The sequence below is a fragment of the Scophthalmus maximus genome, chromosome 2 (genome assembly GCF_022379125.1).
Source record: "Scophthalmus maximus strain ysfricsl-2021 chromosome 2, ASM2237912v1, whole genome shotgun sequence".
Classification (NCBI taxonomy): Eukaryota; Metazoa; Chordata; class Actinopteri; order Pleuronectiformes; family Scophthalmidae; genus Scophthalmus; species Scophthalmus maximus.
Window position 1 is genome coordinate 3,350,889 of NC_061516.1, and position 21,807 is coordinate 3,372,695.

The following is a 21,807-nucleotide window of genomic DNA, read 5'->3' on the forward strand; positions in this document are numbered from 1 at the left end:
CACACATTGAGGACGAGTCAAGAGATTTCAATTGTGAAACTGTTAATTAATGAACAGACGGTAGACTAAGGACTGCTGCTGTGTTGTGTCTTGTTTTGAACACAAACAGAAAACCGGAAACCAGAAATCGGAAATAAATGAAAAGGAAGTTGCATTGGCCGGGAATCGAACCCGGGCCTCCCGCGTGGCAGGCGAGAATTCTACCACTGAACCACCAATGCTTGTCATGACCTTATATAAGTCTGTTTAAATTGCGCAGCAGGGGAAGTCAACTGCATCTTCCTTCTCCATATCAGCAAATGAGAAATGGGCTACAAAGCAAAAAAAATGAAAAGGAAGTTGCATTGGCCGGGAATCGAACCCGGGCCTCCCGCGTGGCAGGCGAGAATTCTACCACTGAACCACCAATGCCTGCCATCCTTATCACATAAGTCTGTTTAAATAGCGCCCCCCGGTGGCTGCAGCAGGGGATGTCAACAGTTAATATCCATGAACTATCCAAATGTTTCCTTTGAGGAGATATCCAGCAAATACATGAAATATTTTACAATACAGCTTCTGGCATAACATTTTACTGCGACAAAAAAGGGACAATGAGGGTAAATTTTATTTGAGTCAGACTTTAACCCTTCCATTAGTTTAATGGTTGTACTTTTACCAACCCTTTGCTTGCTGGACCCAAAGAGCGTACGCAGTATGGTGAAGCGTACCGACTAGGAAATTGGAAAAAAAATGAAAAGGAGGTTGCATTGGCCGGGAATCGAACCCGGGCCTCCCGCGTGGCAGGCGAGAATTCTACCACTGAACCACCAATGCTTGTCATCATAATATTGAATACTGTTAAAATAGCGCCCCCAGTGGTTGCAGCATGGGAAGTGAGCATTCTCCAGGTTGACAAATGGGAAATGGGCCACCAAGAAGTCAAACCACATGCCTCAAAATATACACAGTTAATAACCATCAAATTTCAGTAATTTAGCAGAATTCTCCAATATTTTATATGATGTTATTATGAATTGAAACTCATTCATGACACTGAAAAACAAGCGAAAGTAGATTTATTGGAGAAAGCCGAATGTGTTGCTGTGACTGGGGATCATTGGACCTCGGTCAGCAATACAAATTTTGTTGTTGTGACTGCACACATTATTGACGTCACTGACAGGGAATGGCATCTTAAGTCTTTCGCCCTAACCGTGCAGAAGACGACCACCAGGCACTATGCAGCAGTTTCTCTCTGTGGCAGAAGCCTGGGGAGTTCAACAAAAGGTCACCACAACTGGAACAGACAGTGCCCATGATCGCTGCAGCCAGACAGCTCCCATTTGTGCATATGCCATGTGTTGCTCACATTTTGCAAAGAACCATCACTGTTTGCCTCAGTGACAGTGGGTTTAATGATACGCTGGCAAAATGTCACAAAATAGTGGGTCATTTTAAACACAGCCCTGCTAATACAGAGGAACTACACCAGGAGCAAACAGCACTTGGGCAAAAAAGAGAGCCACTTATACAGGACGTTTCCATAAGGTAAATTCGACGCTGTATATGATCTCTCATCTCCTGAAGAACCCAGAAACAAAAGCTAACCATGCTGACTACAACGGAGTGGGACAAACTACAGAGGCTTGCGACCATCCTTGAACCATGCAGGTAAACCCACCTACACCTTGAACTGTTTAATATGATTTTTCACTAGTTGGCATCTTTTCCTTTTAAGAAGCTTTTTGAATTGACTATTGTTTTGAAAATAAATCCACACTAGCATTATGTCGGGTAGGTTTTCTAGTTTATCACCAGGGCAGAATACCTGGACAGGTCAGGGAACCAACGTGGAACCCTTCTCCTGCAGTGCGAGCTGTAATGTGACAGGCTGTGAGTGCGTCAACCTGGATCACGGGGGATGAACAGTAGCACAACAACACTCTTCACCCTAATTCTGTCTTTTCTGTCTGTCTGAAAAAAATAATCGCGCAGACTATATGGGTGTTTTCAGGGTGTTTTTTTTTTTTTCAGCAGTGCAATAACTTTATCATCTTCTTCAGGAAAATAGTCGTCACCATCTGCTCTCTTAGGACACCATCCGCAGGATGAAACGCTCCACCTGTACCCTGGACCCTTTTCCTACAGCCCTGGTAAAATCCAACGTCCCTCCAGGCTGGATATGTTCCATCTGATCTCAAAACTGCTGTCATCAGACCCCTCCTCAAAAAACACACCTTAGACCCAGAAATCCTCGCCAAATAAAGGCCCATTTCCAACCTCCCATATCTGTCCAAAGTGCTGGAAAAAGTATTCGCCGCACATCTTCAGGACCACATTAATTCTCACTCCCTATTTAAGAAGTTCCAATCTGGCTTCCGTTCCGCCCACAGCACCGAAACAGCCCTGGTCAGAGACACAAACGACCTGCTGATGGTGGCTGACACTGGATCACCATCGCTCCTGATCCTTCTGGATCTGTCTGCAGCTTTTGACACGGTTGACCATAACATTCTCTTTCAGCGCCTCAAACAACCATCGCACTCTCTGACTCCACCCTGAGCTGGTTCCAGTCCTACCTGTCTGGAAGAACAGAATACGTCTCCTTGGGAGGAGCAAAATCACAAACACACACTGTCACACTGTCACTGTGGAGAACCCGAGGGTCGGTTCTCGGCCCCACTCTGTTCACCCTCTACACTCTTCCCCTTGGCCTCCTCATCAGCCAGCATGTAATATCATTCCATTGCTACCCTGATGACACACAGTATTATTATTATTATTAACTGAAGACAAACATGTTTTTTTTTTAAGTGTGAAGGACCTGCTATGTGCAATTTATGAACTTCATTTTGTAGATAATGTAGCATACAATTGCTTTTTAATGATTTAATGAGATAATGTAGCATGCAATTGCTTTTTAATGATTTAATGATTTTTTTTTTATGATCAACATTGTTGTTAGTTCAGGAAACAGAATGTGTGCGGGGGAAAAAAAGCTAGCGCCCAACGTGGGGCTCGAACCCACGACCCTGAGATTAAGAGTCTCATGCTCTACCGACTGAGCTAGCCGGGCTAGCTCTCACTACGAAGGCTAACGATTATAAAGCCTGTTGCACAATGGTTAGCATATGTATTTGTTTCCTGTTTGCTAGCATATGGAGGGAACACCGATCTCCTGGCACTTGAACATAAAAAAACACCATGTGCTCACCCCGCAACTAACGCAAAAACAATGAGAAGCAAAACACTTGCCCCGTGTGAGGCTCGAACTCACGACCTTCAGATTATGAGACTGACGCGCTGCCTACTGCGCCAACGAGGCAGACAATTCCAACTTCACAGGTTGTCTTTACATAGATACTACTACAACATGTCTTACACAGATAGAATTAGACAAAAGAAGTTAAATACTGAAAAGGAGTAAATTGGTTGTACTTCCCCTAAATGTCCACCTCACACACGCTCACACACACACACACATGCACCGGTTGAAAAACAACACTCTTCATGTACTTCTCCTGGCTTCAGTGTAACAGGGCTATACTGACTCAATACTGAGTCTTGCAATATATGGAGTACAACTGTTGAAAATACATTGAAAAAATTAAGAATTTATTTAGAATTTTCGAATTAAATTAGAATTTCGGATTCTTATTCATAGTAAATATATATAGCTTATTTTATTTAACTTCAAACATTTTGAAATTAAAGTCGGTTGACTAAAGTAAACGTTGTAGATCTTTATTTGTCCAGTCGAACTGCAGCGCCCCCTGGCGGCTAATAAGTGTTAGCAGGCCTAATATGGCTGCGACGTTGACCAACGATCGAGCGGCCAATGCCGCGACAGCGTCAGATTCTGACGTAAAGTTACTGCCTTAAACATTGTAGAACAATTTCCACAAAGTTGATACCGTTTCTTGGATTAACAGTTTTATCAGAATTCTCAATAGCACCACAAACACCTCCTTTTTACAATCGGGACCTGTCGAGGTAATCACCACTCGCAACATTCCACAACATACTTTCCACTGTGGTGCATGAATTATTTTTATGTTTTGAGTTTAAACGTTGCTCTTTAACTCCTCCAAACACAAACCCACCGTTAATATTTGGCTGGGAAAATAGTCGCGGTTCGGCCAGCATCCTGCACAGCCTCAGGTTGTCGGGAGCGGGTCAGTTTACTCACTGCGTCGCCGAAAGTTGCTGACACACACGAGACGTGTCGCTCCTCGACACAAACTGACAATAACACGAGCGGTTCCGTCAGTTAAAGTTAAATCTAAAAAAAAAAAACTCGTCGACTGTCGTCGAGTAGTTCGAAGACACGATGCTCCTGCATGATGAGTCCGTGAACTCTCCCCCAGACACCGAAGCGCCTTAAATTAAGAGGCGGCCAATGGGAGAAGAGCTGCGACATGCAGCAGCGTCACGTGGTGTTGACATCCAGCTGGTGAACAGACACTTCAAACGATGCTTCACCTCTGTACCACTGTAATGTATCTCAGTAAATGTGAATACTTGCCAATATTCCTACTTTTCAATGATAGCAAACTCAACATTTGGGCCTTTTTCCCCCCCAACAAAATACATCTAAAAATACTAACTTGGTCTTCAAATTTTTTTTGACATGTCATAAACGGAACAATCTGTAATATTATCTGTGGAAAAAGTGTGTGGATCCAAAGGTCTGGTGACGACAATCACTCCGGGGTGTCAGGCGAGAGTGCAGCAGTCAAAGGAGGGATGCGCGTCCAGTTCCTGAGTTTCCTGAGTTTAGACTGTTTATCCAGGTGCATTCCAGCATGCAATATGCTAAATCCATCACAGTTCCTGTATATATTGTATATAATCCAAAGAAGAAGGAGAAAATGATAATCCTGAAGAAAGTCCAGAAGAGAGTCTCTCAGTCTGATGAGGGTGCAACACCACCTATATGCAATGAAAATCCCAGATCAAAGGAGTGTGTGTGTGTGTGTGTGTGTGTGTGTGCGCCTTTGATCCTACAGGGATTGTGCGATAGGATGTGAATTGAAACGAAATATGGCGTCAGATTTATTGTCGAACTGCTGACACAATAGATATTGCATAATTTTGAGGGGTCAGGAGGCAAAGGTTGGGAAAATGATTTGGAACGTCATAAGCACATCTTGTCAATATGCAATATTTAGCCTGTATCTGGTGACTACAAAGGCAAACATCGCTTTTCAGAAATAAAATTGCTTATGTAGACTGAATCTTGAATGACTGAAGTTTAGTAAACGACAAGGTAAATCTGCCTTGAAGTTGAAGATTGGCCAACACATCGAGCACAGATGTTGCATCAGGTTGGAGTGGCGTAAACTTATATGACAGTAAACAACAAGGGTTACAGCAGCTGTGGTTCCTGTTGTAATAATGATGGGAACGGGTGAACCCGGTTGCCTGTTTCAACATCATCACCAACTTCTCATTGTGAACACAGCCGCTGTCAGAGCCAGACCTCTGGATACCCTCCGCTCTGTCCCAGGATGTCTCTCCTGCAGGGTGTCCTCTCCTGGGTCCTCAGCTGGGCCGGCCTCTGTCAGATCATGGCCGTGGTCGGCATAGGCCTGGTTGCCTTGGTGGCGGTTTGGATGGCGAGGCTGTTGGCGCGTCACGCCTGGTACACGCACAGACTGTCCTGTTTCTGCAGGCCACATGCAGACTCTTGGCTGATGGGCCACATGGGCCAGGTAGGACAAACACACACTGACACAAACAACTAGTCTAATTTATCAGTTGTATATTGTCATCACGATGAAAGACACATCAGGAAACGTATATTGATTTCTCAGTGACACAGGATGTGCTTTGTGCTGCAAAATATTACCAGATTACAGAATGTCCTCTTTTTCGATACCATTCTGCATGAGAAGTCGGCAAAGCAATGAAACTTCGACCTACCAGAACCTTCAAATCAGACAGAGTTCATCCAACTTTAAAGGACATTATTCAATGTTACAAATGAAATCACATGTAATATTTACTGATTTAAAAACGAAATAATTGATATCTTTCTGTCTCAGATGCAGAGCACGGAGGAAGGTCTCCTCCAGGTGGACGAGCTGGTGCAGACGTACAAACACTCCTGCAGCTGGTTCCTCGGTCCTTTCTATCACTTTGTCAGAGTCTTCCACCCAGACTATGTCAAACCTCTACTAATGGCATCAGGTAGGGTTACACACCATCAGCAAAATTAGATATGGTATCCCCGGACCAGTAGAAGTGTTAACTGGAGTTACCTCAGCGTTAAAACCACCTTAATTTAATGCTCGGTGTTTTGTTTTTTCCTTCTCTGTCCATTTCGTCCTCACTCCTTTATTTCTTCAAGCCAGCATTACAGTGAAAGATGAGCTCATCTATGGCCATCTGCGTCCATGGCTTGGTGAGTCAATTTTTTTTTAGTTTTTTTAAAAAGAATTTTTTTTTTTACAGTTCAGTCGTAAACAGCAGCAGTTGCATATTTCACAACACTCAAGGAAACGACAAAGCAGTCGAATGATTTCTAAGTCTGAACAGGACAACACCATGTGTGTCACCATTTCCTCTTCAAAATTCCAGTTTACTGTCATCCTCACTTCCAAACCGTGTCCCTCTCATGTGCCAGGACGGAGTCTGTTGCTAAGCAACGGGGAGGAGTGGCTTCGCAGGAGGAGGCTGCTGACTCCAGTTTTTCATTTTGACATTCTGAAGAGCTACGTCGCCACGTTCAACACCTCAACCGACACCATGCATGTGAGACACACACACACACACACACACACACACACACACACACACACACACACACACACAGAGCTGCAGAATACACACAAGTGGTGTTGTGTATACATGAGTGACAGATTCTATAGCATGCATGGTCAATACTGATTTTACGTATCCATGACCGTGTAAAACTGTCCACCGTCTCTCTCCCCGTTTGTCTATCAGGGTAAATGGCGCTGCCTGGTGGCAGAGGGCAGAGCCAACATGGAGATGTTTGACCATGTCACTCTGATGACACTGGACAGTTTACTGAAATGTGTCTTTAGCTACAACAGCAACTGTCAGGAGTGAGGATGCCCACTCGACCACTTGACCATTTCTTCCACACGCCTATATTCAATTTGTGTCGTACTGTACTATTTTTTTTGAGAATGTTCTCCTTCCAGGTTGACCAGTGAGTACGTGTCAGCCATCGTGGAGCTCAGTGACCTGATAATAGACCGTCGCCTCAAGATTTTACACCACTGGGACTGGTTTTACTGGAAAACACAGCAGGGGAAAAAGTTCAAGAAGGCCTTAAGTGTCGTACACGGGTACAGTGCATGCACGAGTGTGACCTATTGACCTTTCTCACATTAAAGTAGCACAGTGTATCCTTTAGCACAGGTCTTTTACGTCCGGGTAAACTTGGTGTTTGCAGGTTCACCAGTGAAGTGGTTCAGAAGCGTCGCACCCTCATCAACCAGCAGACGGGGGCGGAAACAGATTTCACCACAGCGCCACAGAGAAGGAAGGATTTTTTGGACCTCATACTGCAGTCAAAGGTAGGAGAGAAGCATGGATGAATGAAAACAGACAGTGAGGGCAGGGACAGTGGTTGAAAAGATCCGGGGTGTTATGTATTATTGTGTTCGCAAAATATCTGGTGTGTTGCAGGATGACGACGGACTAGGCCTGACAGATGAGGAGATACAGGCGGAGGCAAACACCTTCATGTTCGCAGGTGAGGCAGTTCAAAAGCCGACTACATTACTTCGAGTAGCGAGGAGAAGACATATTATTTGAAATTATAATTTAAATGAAATCCTCAGGTCATGACACCACAGCCAGCGCGATTTGCTGGACCCTCTATAATCTGGCGCGCCATGCGCACTTTCAGGAGAAATGCAGGCAAGAAGTGATGGATCTGATGCAAGGACGAGACAGACATGCAATAGAGTGGTCAGAGAAAAAATAACACAAACACACACATGAAAAAAAACAAAAAAACTGACGCGCAGAAATGAAGATTCACTCATCTCTTTGTAAAAAAAAGGGAGGATCTGTCCAACCTCACCTTCACCACCATGTGCATCAGAGAAAGCCTCCGACTCCACTCTCCTGTGCAGGCCGTAACGAGGCAATACACCCAGGACATGGCGCTTCCAGGGGGCCGGACGGTTCCAGAGGGTGAGACGGACAGACTCTTAGCTTTTTTTAAAAAAGTTTCTTTAATAGATGTTAGAGGTTTAGACAGCTGAGCCTCTTCGTCATTTCTCGTAAATTCTCCCCAGGTGCCATTTGTCTGGTCAGTATTTACGGAACACACCACAACCCCACCGTCTGGACAAACCCCAATGTAAGAAATGAACGAAATTGATCTTAATTTGTATTTCCACTTTCATGCAGCTCTGTCATGTTCAAGCTGTGTGATTTACTCTCTGCCAGGAGTTTGATCCTCTTCGTTTTGACCCATCCAACACAAAAAAACGTCCGTCTCACGCGTTCATTCCCTTTTCTTCAGGCCCCAGGTACAGTGTCCTCAAGCAATCTACACTTTGAACCAAACCGAATAAGACCTGACATAGCTCAGAATGTGTTGGTTATTGTGTGTGTGTGTGTGTGTATTCACAGGAACTGTATTGGTCAGAAGTTCGCCCTGGCAGAGCTGCGAGTCGTTGTGGCGTTGACCCTGCTCAGGTTTCGCCTGACCCTCGGAGTGAACCCAGAACTCGGGACCAGCTCCGGGGGCATTCGTCGTGTCCCCCAGCTCGTCTTGCGGGCTGAGGGAGGCCTGTGGCTGCGGCTGGAGCCTCTGACGACACCCGGCGTGGAGGAACCATAGGCCGAAGCACTGTTTTAATCCATTATGTGCACTTCAGGGCCACCATGAAAGTCAGTTATGTTGGATATCAGCATTGAATAACTGGGACAAAGGAGTTTATGTTTAAAACGTATTGACTGTTTCACACCATGTAGAATGTCATTCCTATCTCTTTACATGTTTAATGTAATAATGCATAATGGGAAACACAATTTATTTTACATTTTACAAATGTTGAGAAGCTACTCTTCTCAACATTTGTATATTTTTGAGTGAGCCAGATAAAATAAGTTAAAAATTTGTTGTCTATGGGGTCAAATTACACGAAAGTATAACAGCAGCGTGACTCAAATGTAGCACAGACAGAAGGAATCTTAACATCACCAGATTTAACACCACTAATTTCTGCCTTAATAATCAAACAGCCATAATAATCAATCAAAAACTAAAGCACTTGAGTTTCAGAAGGGGGTGTATTTATTGGGCCTAAATGTGCTGTTATTAATTCATACAGCCAGTTTTTTTCCCTTTCAAAAAAAAGTACTGAGAGCAGTTTTGAAATTTTCTGGCTGCAGTAACAACATTTGGACAGTAGGTGGCAGATAAGTGCCGCATTTGGATTTAGCGTGGCATGTAAAATTATGATTTTTTTTTATTTTTAAAGACGCTGTTATCAGAAACTGTTATTAAACAGACACATCCACAGCGAACAGCCAACAATAAAGGCAGATTTATGAAAATAATTTTTTTATTGTAAACTCGCTGTGGGGGCGGATCTATGTTGGTTTCACTTTCACACCCCGAGCTGCTTTTTCCTTCACTTTTCACCAATGGAGGTGATTCGTTTTTCATTTTAAAGTTTGGATATTTCACCTGCAATGTTTTTAGCTTTTATGTGACAGCTGCTGCCATTGTGGTTTTCCACCCGCCCCACCCAGAATCATGTACATACTGTATTTAAGGTGGGGCAGGTTTTATTTCCTGTCGTCAACAGAGCCCCCATCCCCACCCCACCTTATAATTATTCCTAAGCATTTGCTTTCCTTAACATCTTAATATCCTATTATTATGACATTTGAAGAACACCGGGGAAAAAGATTATAGAGTGAAGCAAAATTTAATTGATTATATATATATATATATATTATTATATATCTTTTTTTTAAAGTAGACTAAAGATTAAAGAGATGGGTAAAAAGTAAGTTAACTTACATAAAAACGTACTAAAAACCAGGTCAGTGTTGAATCTGAATCCATAGAATATTTACGCTATACTAATGTAAATGACACACGAGACATTCGCTTTACAACCTGAGACTCGGGCGGGTGTTATTTTTTCCAGGTAAATTCACCTACTTAAACTTAATTCCTAAATTCATTACCTATAATATAACCAGAGTCCATTTAAAGGTGGTACCGAGAAGAAAATGGCCGCACTGAGCTTCTTTACGTCCTTGCAAACATGTTAGTACTCAAGAAGGAGGGCCTCATCCTCAAACCTGGCTCCGGTTTCCCCGTGAGCGACCCCATCGGCAGCGTCATGTGGAAAGTCGGTCCTGACATTGCCATCGAGTGGGAAGTATCTGATCCAGATGTTACTTACTATGGTCACTTCAAAGGTATATTTACCCCAGTTCAGCTTCACAGGGTTTTAAAACTGAACGGTACAATTGTCGCATAACAAATCATGGATGACGTTAGATTATCACGGAAAGTGAGAATCTAACATCATCCTTGTTTTGTTTTTTAAAGAGCGTGGGAGCCCGAACACCTCAAGTGGAGAGATGACAATCAGAGGACTGACTTGAAATGACAGCGCGCTGTACACACCGGAAATCAACAGCAAAGAGGCCACTCCAGCGCTCCTCACAGTCATCTGTAAGTCACACAGCGTTCGGTAAAGACAATTTTTGTTTATTATGAATTTTTTGAGGGGGAAATTAATTTTAGTCGTGTCACTTCGAACTAACAACAGCTCCTGTCCCTGAACCCACCGTCACTACGTCCTGTGACGAGGAGAAGGCCGGCTGCACTTTGACCTGTGAAGGGAACACCCGTCGCCTACAAGTGGAAGTCAGACGACACCGAGTTGACAACTGCATCAAAGGATCACCACGTGAAAAAGGTGTTGTCATGACGATCACGCTTGTCTTTGTGTCGCTGTGATTTCTGTAGATTGAGCCATTTGTCCCTCGACAAAAAATTGGGAATTATAGACATTTTATTTCATCTTGGGAAAACTAAGGGACTGTTTCATTAGTTTCTACTGTTTTACATGCAAAACATTTAAGAGAGAAAATAGTCATAGTGAAAATAAGCATTAATTGCAGCCTTAGTTTTTTTTTTGCTGTAATATTAAGGTACATGATTGATGAATCTTTACTGTTCGACTCGTCTCCTAGGAGAACAGCCCGGGTATAAAGGAGTTCAGCTGTGAGCTGGTGAATCCCGTCAGTCGGGAGAGCAGCCGACCCATCCCCAACCCCTTCATGCTGGAAACCATTATTGGCAGTTGCAGTGTCATGGGTCTGGCAACATAAATATTTATTATCGTCGTCTTACTGAAGGGAATCTGAACAGGGAGTCTTCCTCTGTCTGCTGGTCGCCGTACTGCTGCTGGTTTTTATATACAGGGGGACATCAGGTATAACTCATGATATGATACTGCATTGATTAGCATTGCATCAATATTAGCAGTTATCATCAGAATGACGCAACAGAAACCACATTTGTGTCATTTGACATATTTGTTTTTTTGGGGGGGATTTCCTCTAGGGGTGTGGTTCTTCCAGAGAGGTAAGAAAGCAATTGAATTATTTTTTTTCAAACATCCAGATCCTGATGGATGACAATGTAGTAAAAATAGTTGTAATTATATAGAATGTAATACCTAATAATTGTCTTCCAATGTCCCTTTATCAGCTAATAAGCACATTATAGTGTTTTACATTTATTAAATGTTAATTCATAACTTTTAAGCTGCTTTCAGCAGAAGTCCACATTTTCCTTAACCTGTATATGAGAGCGCACATGTCCGCAAATGTTGTTTTCAGGTGGTCATGTCTGAAAACAGCTACAGAGGGTCTTAAAGTGTTGGCGTTATTTCTATTTTACTCTCAGGTAGATTGGTCAAATTTTCCTTTTAATAAAAGTCAGTTCTTTTGGATAATTACTGGCCTCTGTCACATCCTCTCCACTGTATTTCTCCCCCTGCAGAGTCCATGCCTTGGGAGGCAGGTTAGTAACTCAAATGTCAGACATCGACTATAGGGACTTGTATCTGAACAAATTTTGTCACTACAGAGATGTTGTCACATTCCTCTCCTGGAGGCGGAGATTTCTGTGCACTTCTCTGAAATGTAAAATTCAAACGAATCATGTTCAAGCTAGATTTGGTACGTCACAAATAACAACAAGCAATTGCCGTCGAATATGCAAATGTAGGCAAAAGGGCTCCAGACTGCAAGATTTTCTTTTTTCTTCGGAGGGAGCGAGTCTGCCAGTGTACGCCAATGTGTGCGACAGGGGCAAGAGTCCGGGAGTGATTAGTCAACTGCGGGGGTCACATCAAAGTTCTCAGTCACTACGATATCCAGTCTCCACCAGCTCCTCTGCGTGCGGGTCTCGTCTTGCACCCTCCAGCAAAGTGGTCGGCCTCTGGGCTGGATCTTTTAAACCTTTCACCGCGGCTCCATCCAGACCGGACGTGTCGGCCGCGAGCACTAGGACATCAGGGCCCGTCACGCCACGACGTGAAGGCATCACGTCGCAGCACAGCAGCAGCTGTGGTGGGCGGGCCACGCGGCCTGTGTTATCATGAATATTCAAAGTCTCACAATTCCTCAACGAGGGAGAGAGAGAGAGAGTGGATTCCAGCCCCATTTCAGAGGGTTTTTTAAAAACTTTTTTTTGGTGGACAATGTTAAACAAAGTATTAGGCATAGCAGATTATTCTTATATACTTATATCTTTCACATATAAACTAGGAATGCTACTTTGGTGCAGATTCTCAGCTTCAGCTAAAAAAGAATGGTTGGTGCCATTAATAATTATGAGATTTCATTGTATTCCACAACAGTCAGACAAAAATTCACCTATTTTTTTTACTAACTGAATATAAAGCTACACACTCAACTGATCTTCTATGAGATGTCATGTACAGGGGCTAAAACTTAAAAAAACGATTCATAAGCCAAAGAGAAAAGTGTGCACACTGTGACTCATGCAGACAATATTATTTAAGTCCTTATAGTTAGTTAGTTATTTAAAGTTATAGAAATATAAGTAAGAATTGTTGACGCTGTGTCTTCTCACTCATTTAAAGCGGATGGGACTCAAAGGATTGAAATCTACTTGAATCAAATTTTTTTGAATGTTAAAAAGTAACCCCTCATTTTGAATTTCTGGGCGGTTTATAACTGACTTTTGTAGTTGTAAGCAAATGTAATTGTTTATTAATGTTTTATCAACAGCTGTAACTCCTCCTGTTGACACATGTGGATACTGGTGTATAAACAGACAATGAATGATCATATAGCAACATACAACACATATAACACGGCTGTAACTAGAATGGCACTCAGTAGAGCGCATTCCTCCACCAAGGCCCAACTGAAAAAACGAAACAAAAGAACATCTCATAATGTTAAAGAAAGTTATTTAAAAAATTCCTATCCACGCCAAAATGTAAAGTCCCATCCTTCCACCAAGTTTGGTGGAAAACTGTTTTGTAGCTTTTGGGTAATCCTGCTGACAAACAAACAAATGCAAACATAACCACACCACATCAACTATATCATATGCCCTTATAGCTAGTTATTTTGTTAGTTAGTTAGTTAGTTAGTTGAGAGTACAGTTAGATAGTACTCTATGCGTATATAAGAGTGTTACAGGTTGTTTATGATGTTATGGATATTTAATGTGAGTGAGTAACACTTTGAAACGATTTGAAACCATATTTCCAGGGGCTTTAATGTATGTTCCAATTTCCATCAAGCCACTGTGAAGGAATGTGTCCTTTTGACTGGTGTTTTAAATAATATCTGCTATATGCACATCGTGTACACAATCACTCTCTAACTCAGTCAGATCATCGTGCTCTTAGATGGACGGTGACCCAGAACAATATATCAAGCAACAGGAAAAGAAGTGGCCCCTCCCCCCCACCAAACACTGTTTTTCCTCCTATTCTCAGCAGCTGGAGGCACTTTCTCTCCCATGCTGCACTGGTCGCTATTATGCAAGACAAAATAAAAGTGTGCACTGACCTGTTTTTTTTTTTGTTCTGTAGGGGTTTTTCTTCTGAAGGAGTTAAAGTTTGTTTTGTTCTTGGTCCTGCAGGGAGCCAGGGATTCTCCAGCCAAACAGGGTTCACAGATTTCGCCAATACTCCCGGCACCTCCTCCACTCCCCTATCAGTCGGACCACGTTAGAGGTATTGAACGTACATGAAAATAGAAAGCACCATTTTTTCCTGTTTTTTTTGTCTTCAGTAGAAACAAATCAACCTTGACCTCAGAGCCTCAGAAGAAGCCATGATTTAGGTCTCCTGAAAAACGACAAAAGTCTGAATTGAATGCAGTCAATATTTTTGGTTGTGCGTTCATATATTATATTACATTGTATTGTATAATGCCTTTTTTGTGCATGTGTGTGTGGTAATATTATATATATTAGGAATACAGAAGCCAAAATAATCAGAAAAATAAATGGAGTTTGTTCTGACACCAGGGCTGCATGGTGGTGTAGTGGTTAGGACTTTCGCCTCACAGCAAGAAAGTTCTGGGTTCGAATCCCAGTTCAAACCAACCAGGGCCTTTCTGTGTGGAGTTTGCATGTTCTCCCCGTGTATGCGTGGGTTCTCTCCGGCTTCTCTGGCTCCAGGTTCATTGGAGACTCTAAATTGACCTTAGGTGTGAATGTGAGAGTGAATGGTTGTCTGTCTCTGTATGTGGCCCTGTGATAGGCTGGCGACCTGTCCAGGGTGAACCCCGCCTCTCACCCAATGTTAGCTGGGATTGGCTAAATGGATAAATGTTAACCAGCTGACTGTTTAGCAATGCGTTCAAGAATTCTGTCTGAAATGATGGTAGCATGCAAACTGACGTTCAGAAACACTCCAGCAATTAAGCTACTAATTGTGAGTGATTGTGAGTTAAAATCTTAACGATACCCATCCATACTTCAGATGCAACAGCAAAGCACAGTAGGCGCTTTTAGTTACCTGTTACAGTTGTATGTAAAAGTTTGGGCCCCTGGGCAAATCACGTACAGTATTTAGTTGATGTTCGAATTGAAAAGACGTAACACAACTCCTACAGTACACCTGTGAATGCAGCAACTGTCTGCCTGTAAGGATTTGGTAGAAAAAGGGCCAGTAATGTGCTGCTGTTAAGCATTCTGTAACACTGACTGTCTTGTCCTCATGGTTTTGTGCGTTGGGTTGAGAGCCTTTAACTGGACCTGAAGTAGACAGCGCGGACTAAGGACAGATTTGCTCGCACACACAAAGTGCTGAGCCACTAAACCACACACCAACCTGTCGCACACAGCTGCTCGGCTGTGTGCTGAGGGTTTGTGTCTGTCCTCCTCCGCTGTCACACACTTCTGCTGTCAAGCCTCTTACGAAAAAGACCACAAGGATAAATGCAAAGTGTGGTTTGCGGTGAATGCACAGCAAAACAGTGGGGAATTCTATTAGCAACATACAGCTATTGTTGCCGTAAGATTATGATTAATTCCTTGTTTTTGTGTCTCCCTTCTTTGTGTCTCGTGCCGCTCTGTCTCTGTCAGGCACCCCGTGCTGGACAATTGGAACACACCCAGCATATAATGCAGCAGCACAGTTCTGGTGTTCATGGTAACCAGGGTCTCGGTGACGCCGGCCATTTATTGCCGCAGCGGAACAACAATACCCAGAACTCCCGGCTCCAGAGTGACAGCTCCTTTGCTCTTGGAGGACCAGGAGCACCTGGAGGAGAGGGAGCCGGTCATGCACCAGATGTGAGTGAAACCAGTTGATCATGTGTTCAGTGATATAAGAGACCATAGATTTTTTAGACCACAGGACTTGAATAAATGTTACTTTCCCTCTTAGTAAACCCAAGATCTGTGTTCATTTAAGTACGAGTGAGAGATTTCCCTCCTCAAAAACTCAAGAATCAAAGCTTATTATCAAATTTAAAAATGCCATCCACTTATCAAAAACTCCACAGGAATATTTTGACATTTTGAGAAATTTGCTTTCTGACAGAAGAATGATGACTGATGACACTTTAATGTCCTTACAGTAAACGTGGCGCTACGATGATCAGCCTGCATTTGTCAAATTTCTCTTCTGTGTTTATTCTCGTCTTCCAGCAGCAGCATCACCTTCCAGCTCCAATTTCCTGTTTCAGGCAGTCTCCGTAGTTGTTACTGGGGTCATGTCTATTATTCATGTGAGCCTGACTTACATAGACCGGGCTTTATCATCCATTATTATTTTCACCCAATCCGTTTGGTGGTCTGTTTATCTGTTTGTAATCTGATTCGCAACCACACTTGGTGGAGGGATGAGGCATGGGCCAGGGAGGAACTCATTTAATTCAAGGGCGGCTTCAGGGATTTTTATTTTTCTTCGATCACTTTTTGTAACAATGTGACATTTTCCAATGTACTTGATGCATGTATGACAGAATTTGGACTGTCAGCTGACATGGAATAATGCGGTTAAAGATGTCAAAATCAAACTTGTTCTTAATATCACTTTTTAAAACTGACGTGTTTTTTTCTTCTTCTATGAATTCCACACAAGGCGACAATAAATTATGTTTCTTGCGAATTTCAGCAACACAATAATCTTATATTTGGAGATTATGGACTAATTAACTGCAAATTTATGAGGAGAAAAAAGATTTTAATTTGTAAACTATTACATATAACATATTTTGTAACGCATTGTAATTGCCATTATTTTATTTTTTTTTTTAGTCATAATCGTCGTCATTACGTTGTCCCTTTCCTGGAAGTCAGAATCACAATTAAAAATCACATTATTTGAGGAATTGTAAAGTTGTCAACTATTTATTTTAAGTGACCATACTGTATACTGTATGTAAAGATGATCATTGACTATATAAAGATGGATGATGTGTCCACTGCCTCCCACTGTTCAAAAATGAAGCTAAAATATCTTGGATACTGGCGATGAACACATTGAGAAGGAACAGCACTAGAATGGTTTAAGTCCTACTTATCTGATAGATTTCAGTTTGTTAACGTTAATAACAAATCTTCCATTCATACAAAAGTGAGACACGGAGTACCACAAGGTTCTGTACTGGGACCAATACTTTTCACTTTATATATGCTTCCTTTAGGCAATATTATAAGAAAACGCCACATCAATTTCCATTGCTACGCTAAAGATACCCAGCTGTATTTATCTATAAAGCCAGATGAAACTAATCAGGTAGACAAACTTCAGGATTGTCTTAAAGACATAAAGGCCTGGATGACTTATAATTTTTAACTTCTAAATTCAGAAAAAACGGAGGTCATTATACTCGGCCCTAAACACCTCAGAGAAACATTATCTGATCATATAGTTACCTTGGATGGTATAATCTTGGCCTCCAGCTCTACTGTGAGGAACCTTGGAGTTACCTTTGACCAGGACATGTCCTTTGACTCACACATAAAACAAGTCTCTAGGACAGCCTTCTTTCACCTGCGCAATATCAAGAACATTAGAAACATCCTATCTCAAAAGGATGCTGAAAAACGAATCCATGCATTTGTCACTTGTAGACTAGACTACTGTAATTCATTACTGCTAGGATGCCCCAATAAGTCTGTGAAAAGCCTCCAGTTAATCCAACATGCTGCAGCACGAGTTCTGACAGGAACTAGAAAAAGAGATCATATTTCTCCAGTGTTAGAATCTGTGCATTGGCTTCCTGTAAAATTCAAAATAAAATTCAAAATCCTGCTCCTAACCTACAAAGCCCTTAATAATCAAGCTCCATCATATCTTACAGAGCTCATAGTTTCATATTATCCCAATAGCTCACTTCGCTCTGTAAACGCAGGACTACTTGTGGTTCCCAGAGTCTGTAAAAGTAGAATGGGAGGCAGAGCCTTCAGCCACCAGGCTCCTCTCCTCTGGAACCAGCTCCCAGTTTATGTCAGGGAGGCAGACACCCTCTCTACATTTAAAGTTAAACTTAAAACCTTCCTTTTTGATAAAGCTTATTGTTAGAGCTGCTCAGGTGTTTAATAAACCATTTCTTTGTTATGCTGTTATAGGCGTATACTGCTGGGGGAACTTATGTCATGAGCATCTTTCTCCCTCTCCCGTTCTCTCCTTCTCCCTCTCTCTCTCTCTTTATATCTCTCTCCTTCTCCCACTTTTTTCGATCTCTCTCTCTCTCTCTCTCTCTGCCCCCATGTATCTACATTACATGTCACTAACTCTGTTTTCTCTCTCTCCTAGTAGATCTGACCCCAGAGCTGCAGGATCCAAACCCGTCAATATTATTATTAATAACATCATTGTATTTATAAGTATCAGTTTTCACTAATTATAAGTATCAGTCTGGTAGAAATGAAAGCAACTGTTATACTACCCCCCTATCCCCCGATATGTTTACATTACATGTCACTAACCCTGTTTGTGTTTTCTATCTCTCCTAGTGTATCTCTGACCCCAGAGCTGCAGGACCCAAACCCGTCATTATTATTGTTATTATTAATATTAATATTTATATCATCACTAATAATAACAACAACATAATTGTATTTTTTAATTATAAGTATCAGTCTGGTAGAGATTAAAGCGGCAGTTGTACAGCTGTCTTCTCTCTCTCTTCTCTCCTACTGTCTCTCCTCCCACCCTCTTTCTGCCCACCTCTCCACTCTTCCCCATTTCTCTCCTCACCCCAACCGGTCGAGACAGACGACCGCCCACAACTGAGTCCGGTTCTGTCAGAGATTTCTTCCTGTTAAAAGGGAGTTTTTTCTCTCCACCGTCGCCAAGTGCTTTGCTCTTGTGGGATTTGTTGGATTGTAATATTGCCTTGAGACAATGTATGTTGTGATATGGCGCTATACAAATAAAATTGAATTGAATTGAATTGAATGGAAACGCCCAGCAACCTCCTCCTCCTCCTCCTCCATCATTAGTAGTCTAATGTGCAGGTTAGGCTGTGAATCAGTGGAGAGATGCAGTCTTTCTCATGTCTTCTCAGATTTACACAGTTAGAGCTGAAATTATTTGTCAATAAATCGATTAGTCAGTGGATAGAAACTTCATGAGGAAACTGTTTTCTCGTTTCATTCAATTTTCTCAAGGACTAATTAAAATGTCTTGTTTTAGACATTTTAATTAGCACTTTTGGAAAATTATAATGCACAACATTTTCTATTCGTCTGACATTTAATTGAGGATAAGTTGAGATCATGATTCCCTGTGGGGAAATTTGAAAATGAGTAATTAGAATTAGAAAAGAACACAAATTATATATACTAACAGTCAGTGAAAGTACATGTACAAGAGCTGCACGCAGAATGGTTTAATTTTTTTTTGCATTTGTCCTAATAGAAATTTAATATAGTTTAGACAGCTGATGTTTGGGCTGATGCTTTGTTTTGTATTATCAGTTGAGATTTAAAAAAAAACAAAAAACACAACACCTCTTTGCCCATGCTGTCACATAATCATTTGAGGCCTCAGGCATCCTAAAGGTTTAGCTTTTCAGTGCACCTCACGTCTCTTCTTTACCTGTGTGCATTATGTGTCAACCTGTCACGTGACAAAAATAGATAACCCTGTGTCTTGCAGCTCCGGGTTGATGTGGTCCCAAAGACAGCAGGTGGGTAAGAACCTTCAAAGTTCACTATACGCAGCTTTAACTTACTGAGCTGCTGCTCGGCTTCCTCCACATACCTCCACATACCTACAATGCACCTACAATTATGCAAAAGTACCTCATACAACCCCCCCTCTTCAAAATCACTGAACTATCCCTTTAAATACAGGCTCTCAGATTTTTTTTTAGTTTTGTCACAAAGATCATTGTAAATATGAACCCTTTAGCAATGACAAAACTCTGAGTTACTGCATTGTAACTGACACGCATCTCAAATGTGTCTGCTTCCTGTCTCAGCTGCAAGGAGAAACAGAAATAAGAAAAACCTGCAGTTGTCCAGGAATACGACACAGGCACCGCTACTCTGCTAAGCATGCAAAGCAATATGAGAAAGATCAGTTGTTCAGCTTCTGAGATATAGGAAATTTAGTTATGAACAAATAAAGTATCCAAGAGGCCCCTTGAAGAGAGAAGAACCCCAGGTGGTTTGAGTTTAAGACCTCCGCTAACTATCAAGATATAATCTATTTATTGTTGTTTGATTTATTTATTCTAGTTGGTATGAGTTTACTTAAGCAATCACTGTGTCTTTGTTTACAGAAAATGTCCATGCTTTGTGCACTGGAGAGGAAGGTTTTGGCTACAAGGGCTACAACGTTTCACCGCGTTATCCCAAAATTCATGTGCCAGGTACAGTTAAGAGATTACAACCATTTTCCTTTTTCACACAATCAGAACCATAGCTAACAGAATTATGCTAGCTGTTGCCACATGTGCTGAGTTATCTGTGTTTTACAGGGTGGGGATTTACCAACCACAATGGAACTGCAGGCAAATCCATCTACGGAGAGAAGTTGCCTGATGGCAACTTCCAGTTGAAGCACGGCGGCATAGGGCCCAACACCAATGGCTCCCAGTTCTTCATATGCACAGCTTCAACTGAGTGGTGAGCTCCACTTTGACTGGTGCTTGACTGCATTTAGGTGAAATAAAGCAGTTTCAGATTTGTTGGTCTCTCATACTAATCGGCTCCTCTCCTCCTCAGGTTGAACGGGAACCATGTGGTGTTTGGCAGCGTTGTGGATGGCTTGGATGTTCTGAAGGCAATTGAGGAGCATGGCACAAAGAGCGGCACTCCTAAAGCCAAGGTTGCCATTGCCGATTGTGGCGAACTAAAATACTGCTAGTCACTCAGTTCCTTCAGGTCAGTCCGCTCTTAAGATCAGATGTAGCCATTATCATCCACATCCCAGTTAAACTCTGAGATGGTGCATAGCTGCAATATGTGCAAAAAAAAATCCTACTAACACTTTCTCCTCTAAAAAATGTTGGTCTACCATTCGTTGTGTCTTATTTTGTACCTTACAATCTGTCATCTAAGGACCACCTTTGTTAACAAAACCTGACTTAAATAATGATGATGGTGTAAATAAAGCAATTGCACAGCCTTACTTTGTGAATGTACTCTCATTCTGTTTCATAGCATTTGTTAGAGAAATCCAGATATGTATTTAAATGCCTGTGAGCTTTATGTATCTTGTTTGTTTTTGTACCATAAGAATATTTATTTATTTGTTTTTGTTTATTGCAGTTTTACATTTCACCCCTAGGGGTCGGTATAGGTATTAACTCATTAAAGTGTGTGTGTGAGGGCTACACGGTGGTGTAGTGGTTAGCACTGTCGCCAGGGCCTTTCTGTGTGAACTTTACATGTTCTCCCCTTGTATGCGTGGGTTCTCTCCAGCTTCCTCACACAGTCCGAAGACATGCAGAATGGGGTTAGGTAAATTGAAGACCCCAAATTGACCAAAGGGCTGAATGCGAGAGTGAATGGTAGTCTGTCTCTGTATGTTGCCCTGCGATATGCTGGCGACCTGTCCAGGGTGAACCCCGCCTCTCTCTGTATGTGTGTGTGTGTGTGTGTGTGTGTGTATTATTCTCAAGTGCAAAAGTCAGATTACAGGAATCTAAATTTTAAGTAGTAGTAACAAGTTTTGGGGCTTTCAATCAATTATATCATTTTTTTTTTTTTTACAAGTGGGGACAACAACCATTAAAACAATAATCCAAGCAAACTTTCAAGGAAGAACTAATATTAAAACAAATGTCCTAATTTGCAAACTCCATTTGCTGATGGAGCTTTTGATGAGCTCAAACTCTCTGAAA

At 42.0% G+C, this 21,807-nt stretch overlaps 2 protein-coding genes and 5 non-coding genes across 8 annotated transcripts; 2 read left to right on the top strand and 5 right to left on the bottom strand.

Moving 5' to 3' along the window:
- Positions 1-150: 150 nt before the first annotated feature.
- Positions 151-221, bottom strand: trnag-gcc. Its single transcript has one exon. It is a non-coding gene; the product is annotated as a tRNA-Gly (tRNA).
- A 119-nt stretch (positions 222-340) lies between these two features.
- On the bottom strand, positions 341-411 carry trnag-gcc. The gene has a single exon. It is a non-coding gene; the product is annotated as a tRNA-Gly (tRNA).
- A 334-nt stretch (positions 412-745) lies between these two features.
- On the bottom strand, positions 746-816 carry trnag-gcc. Its single transcript has one exon. It is a non-coding gene; the product is annotated as a tRNA-Gly (tRNA).
- Positions 817-2,985: 2,169 nt separating this feature from the next.
- Positions 2,986-3,058, bottom strand: trnak-cuu. Its single transcript has one exon. It is a non-coding gene; the product is annotated as a tRNA-Lys (tRNA).
- A 176-nt stretch (positions 3,059-3,234) lies between these two features.
- On the bottom strand, positions 3,235-3,307 carry trnam-cau. Its single transcript has one exon. It is a non-coding gene; the product is annotated as a tRNA-Met (tRNA).
- A 2,139-nt stretch (positions 3,308-5,446) lies between these two features.
- LOC118300994 (cytochrome P450 4F3) lies at positions 5,447-9,531 on the top strand. The gene is made up of 13 exons (XM_035625993.2): positions 5,447-5,696; positions 6,030-6,174; positions 6,335-6,388; positions 6,611-6,738; positions 6,934-7,055; positions 7,155-7,301; positions 7,409-7,532; positions 7,645-7,711; positions 7,800-7,929; positions 8,024-8,157; positions 8,262-8,326; positions 8,416-8,498; positions 8,602-9,531. Exons 1-13 carry the CDS (start codon positions 5,493-5,495, stop codon positions 8,810-8,812), a joined length of 1,614 nt encoding a protein of 537 aa, XP_035481886.2. The 5' UTR covers positions 5,447-5,492; the 3' UTR covers positions 8,813-9,531.
- Positions 9,532-14,087: 4,556 nt separating this feature from the next.
- On the top strand, positions 14,088-21,089 carry LOC118300995 (peptidyl-prolyl cis-trans isomerase). Of its 2 annotated transcripts, none has more exons than XM_035625994.2 (6): positions 14,088-14,225; positions 15,584-15,793; positions 19,614-19,644; positions 20,242-20,331; positions 20,440-20,587; positions 20,687-21,089. In XM_035625994.2, the coding sequence occupies exons 2-6, from the start codon at positions 15,623-15,625 to the stop codon at positions 20,826-20,828; spliced, it is 582 nt and encodes a 193-aa protein (XP_035481887.1). In that variant the 5' UTR covers positions 14,088-14,225; positions 15,584-15,622; the 3' UTR covers positions 20,829-21,089. The 2 variants fall into 2 exon arrangements, with proteins under 2 accessions (XP_035481887.1, XP_047186361.1); XM_047330405.1 differs by having other exon boundaries at positions 14,132-14,225; positions 19,614-19,648.
- The last annotated feature ends 718 nt before the right edge of the window (positions 21,090-21,807 follow it).

Bases quoted from the DNA above. Each gene is read 5' to 3' on its own strand.
- LOC118300995 (XM_035625994.2), top strand. From the start codon at position 15,623: ATGCAGCAGCACAGTTCTGGTGTTCATGGTAACCAGGGTCTCGGTGAC. The intron at 15,794-19,613 runs GTGAGTGAAACC...TGTGTCTTGCAG, and splicing joins GAGCCGGTCATGCACCAGAT to CTCCGGGTTGATGTGGTCCC. The intron at 19,645-20,241 runs GTGGGTAAGAAC...CTTTGTTTACAG, and splicing joins TGTGGTCCCAAAGACAGCAG to AAAATGTCCATGCTTTGTGC.
- LOC118300994 (XM_035625993.2), top strand. From the start codon at position 5,493: ATGTCTCTCCTGCAGGGTGTCCTCTCCTGGGTCCTCAGCTGGGCCGGC. The intron at 5,697-6,029 runs GTAGGACAAACA...TTTCTGTCTCAG, and splicing joins TGATGGGCCACATGGGCCAG to ATGCAGAGCACGGAGGAAGG. The intron at 7,056-7,154 runs GTGAGGATGCCC...TTCTCCTTCCAG, and splicing joins TACAACAGCAACTGTCAGGA to GTTGACCAGTGAGTACGTGT.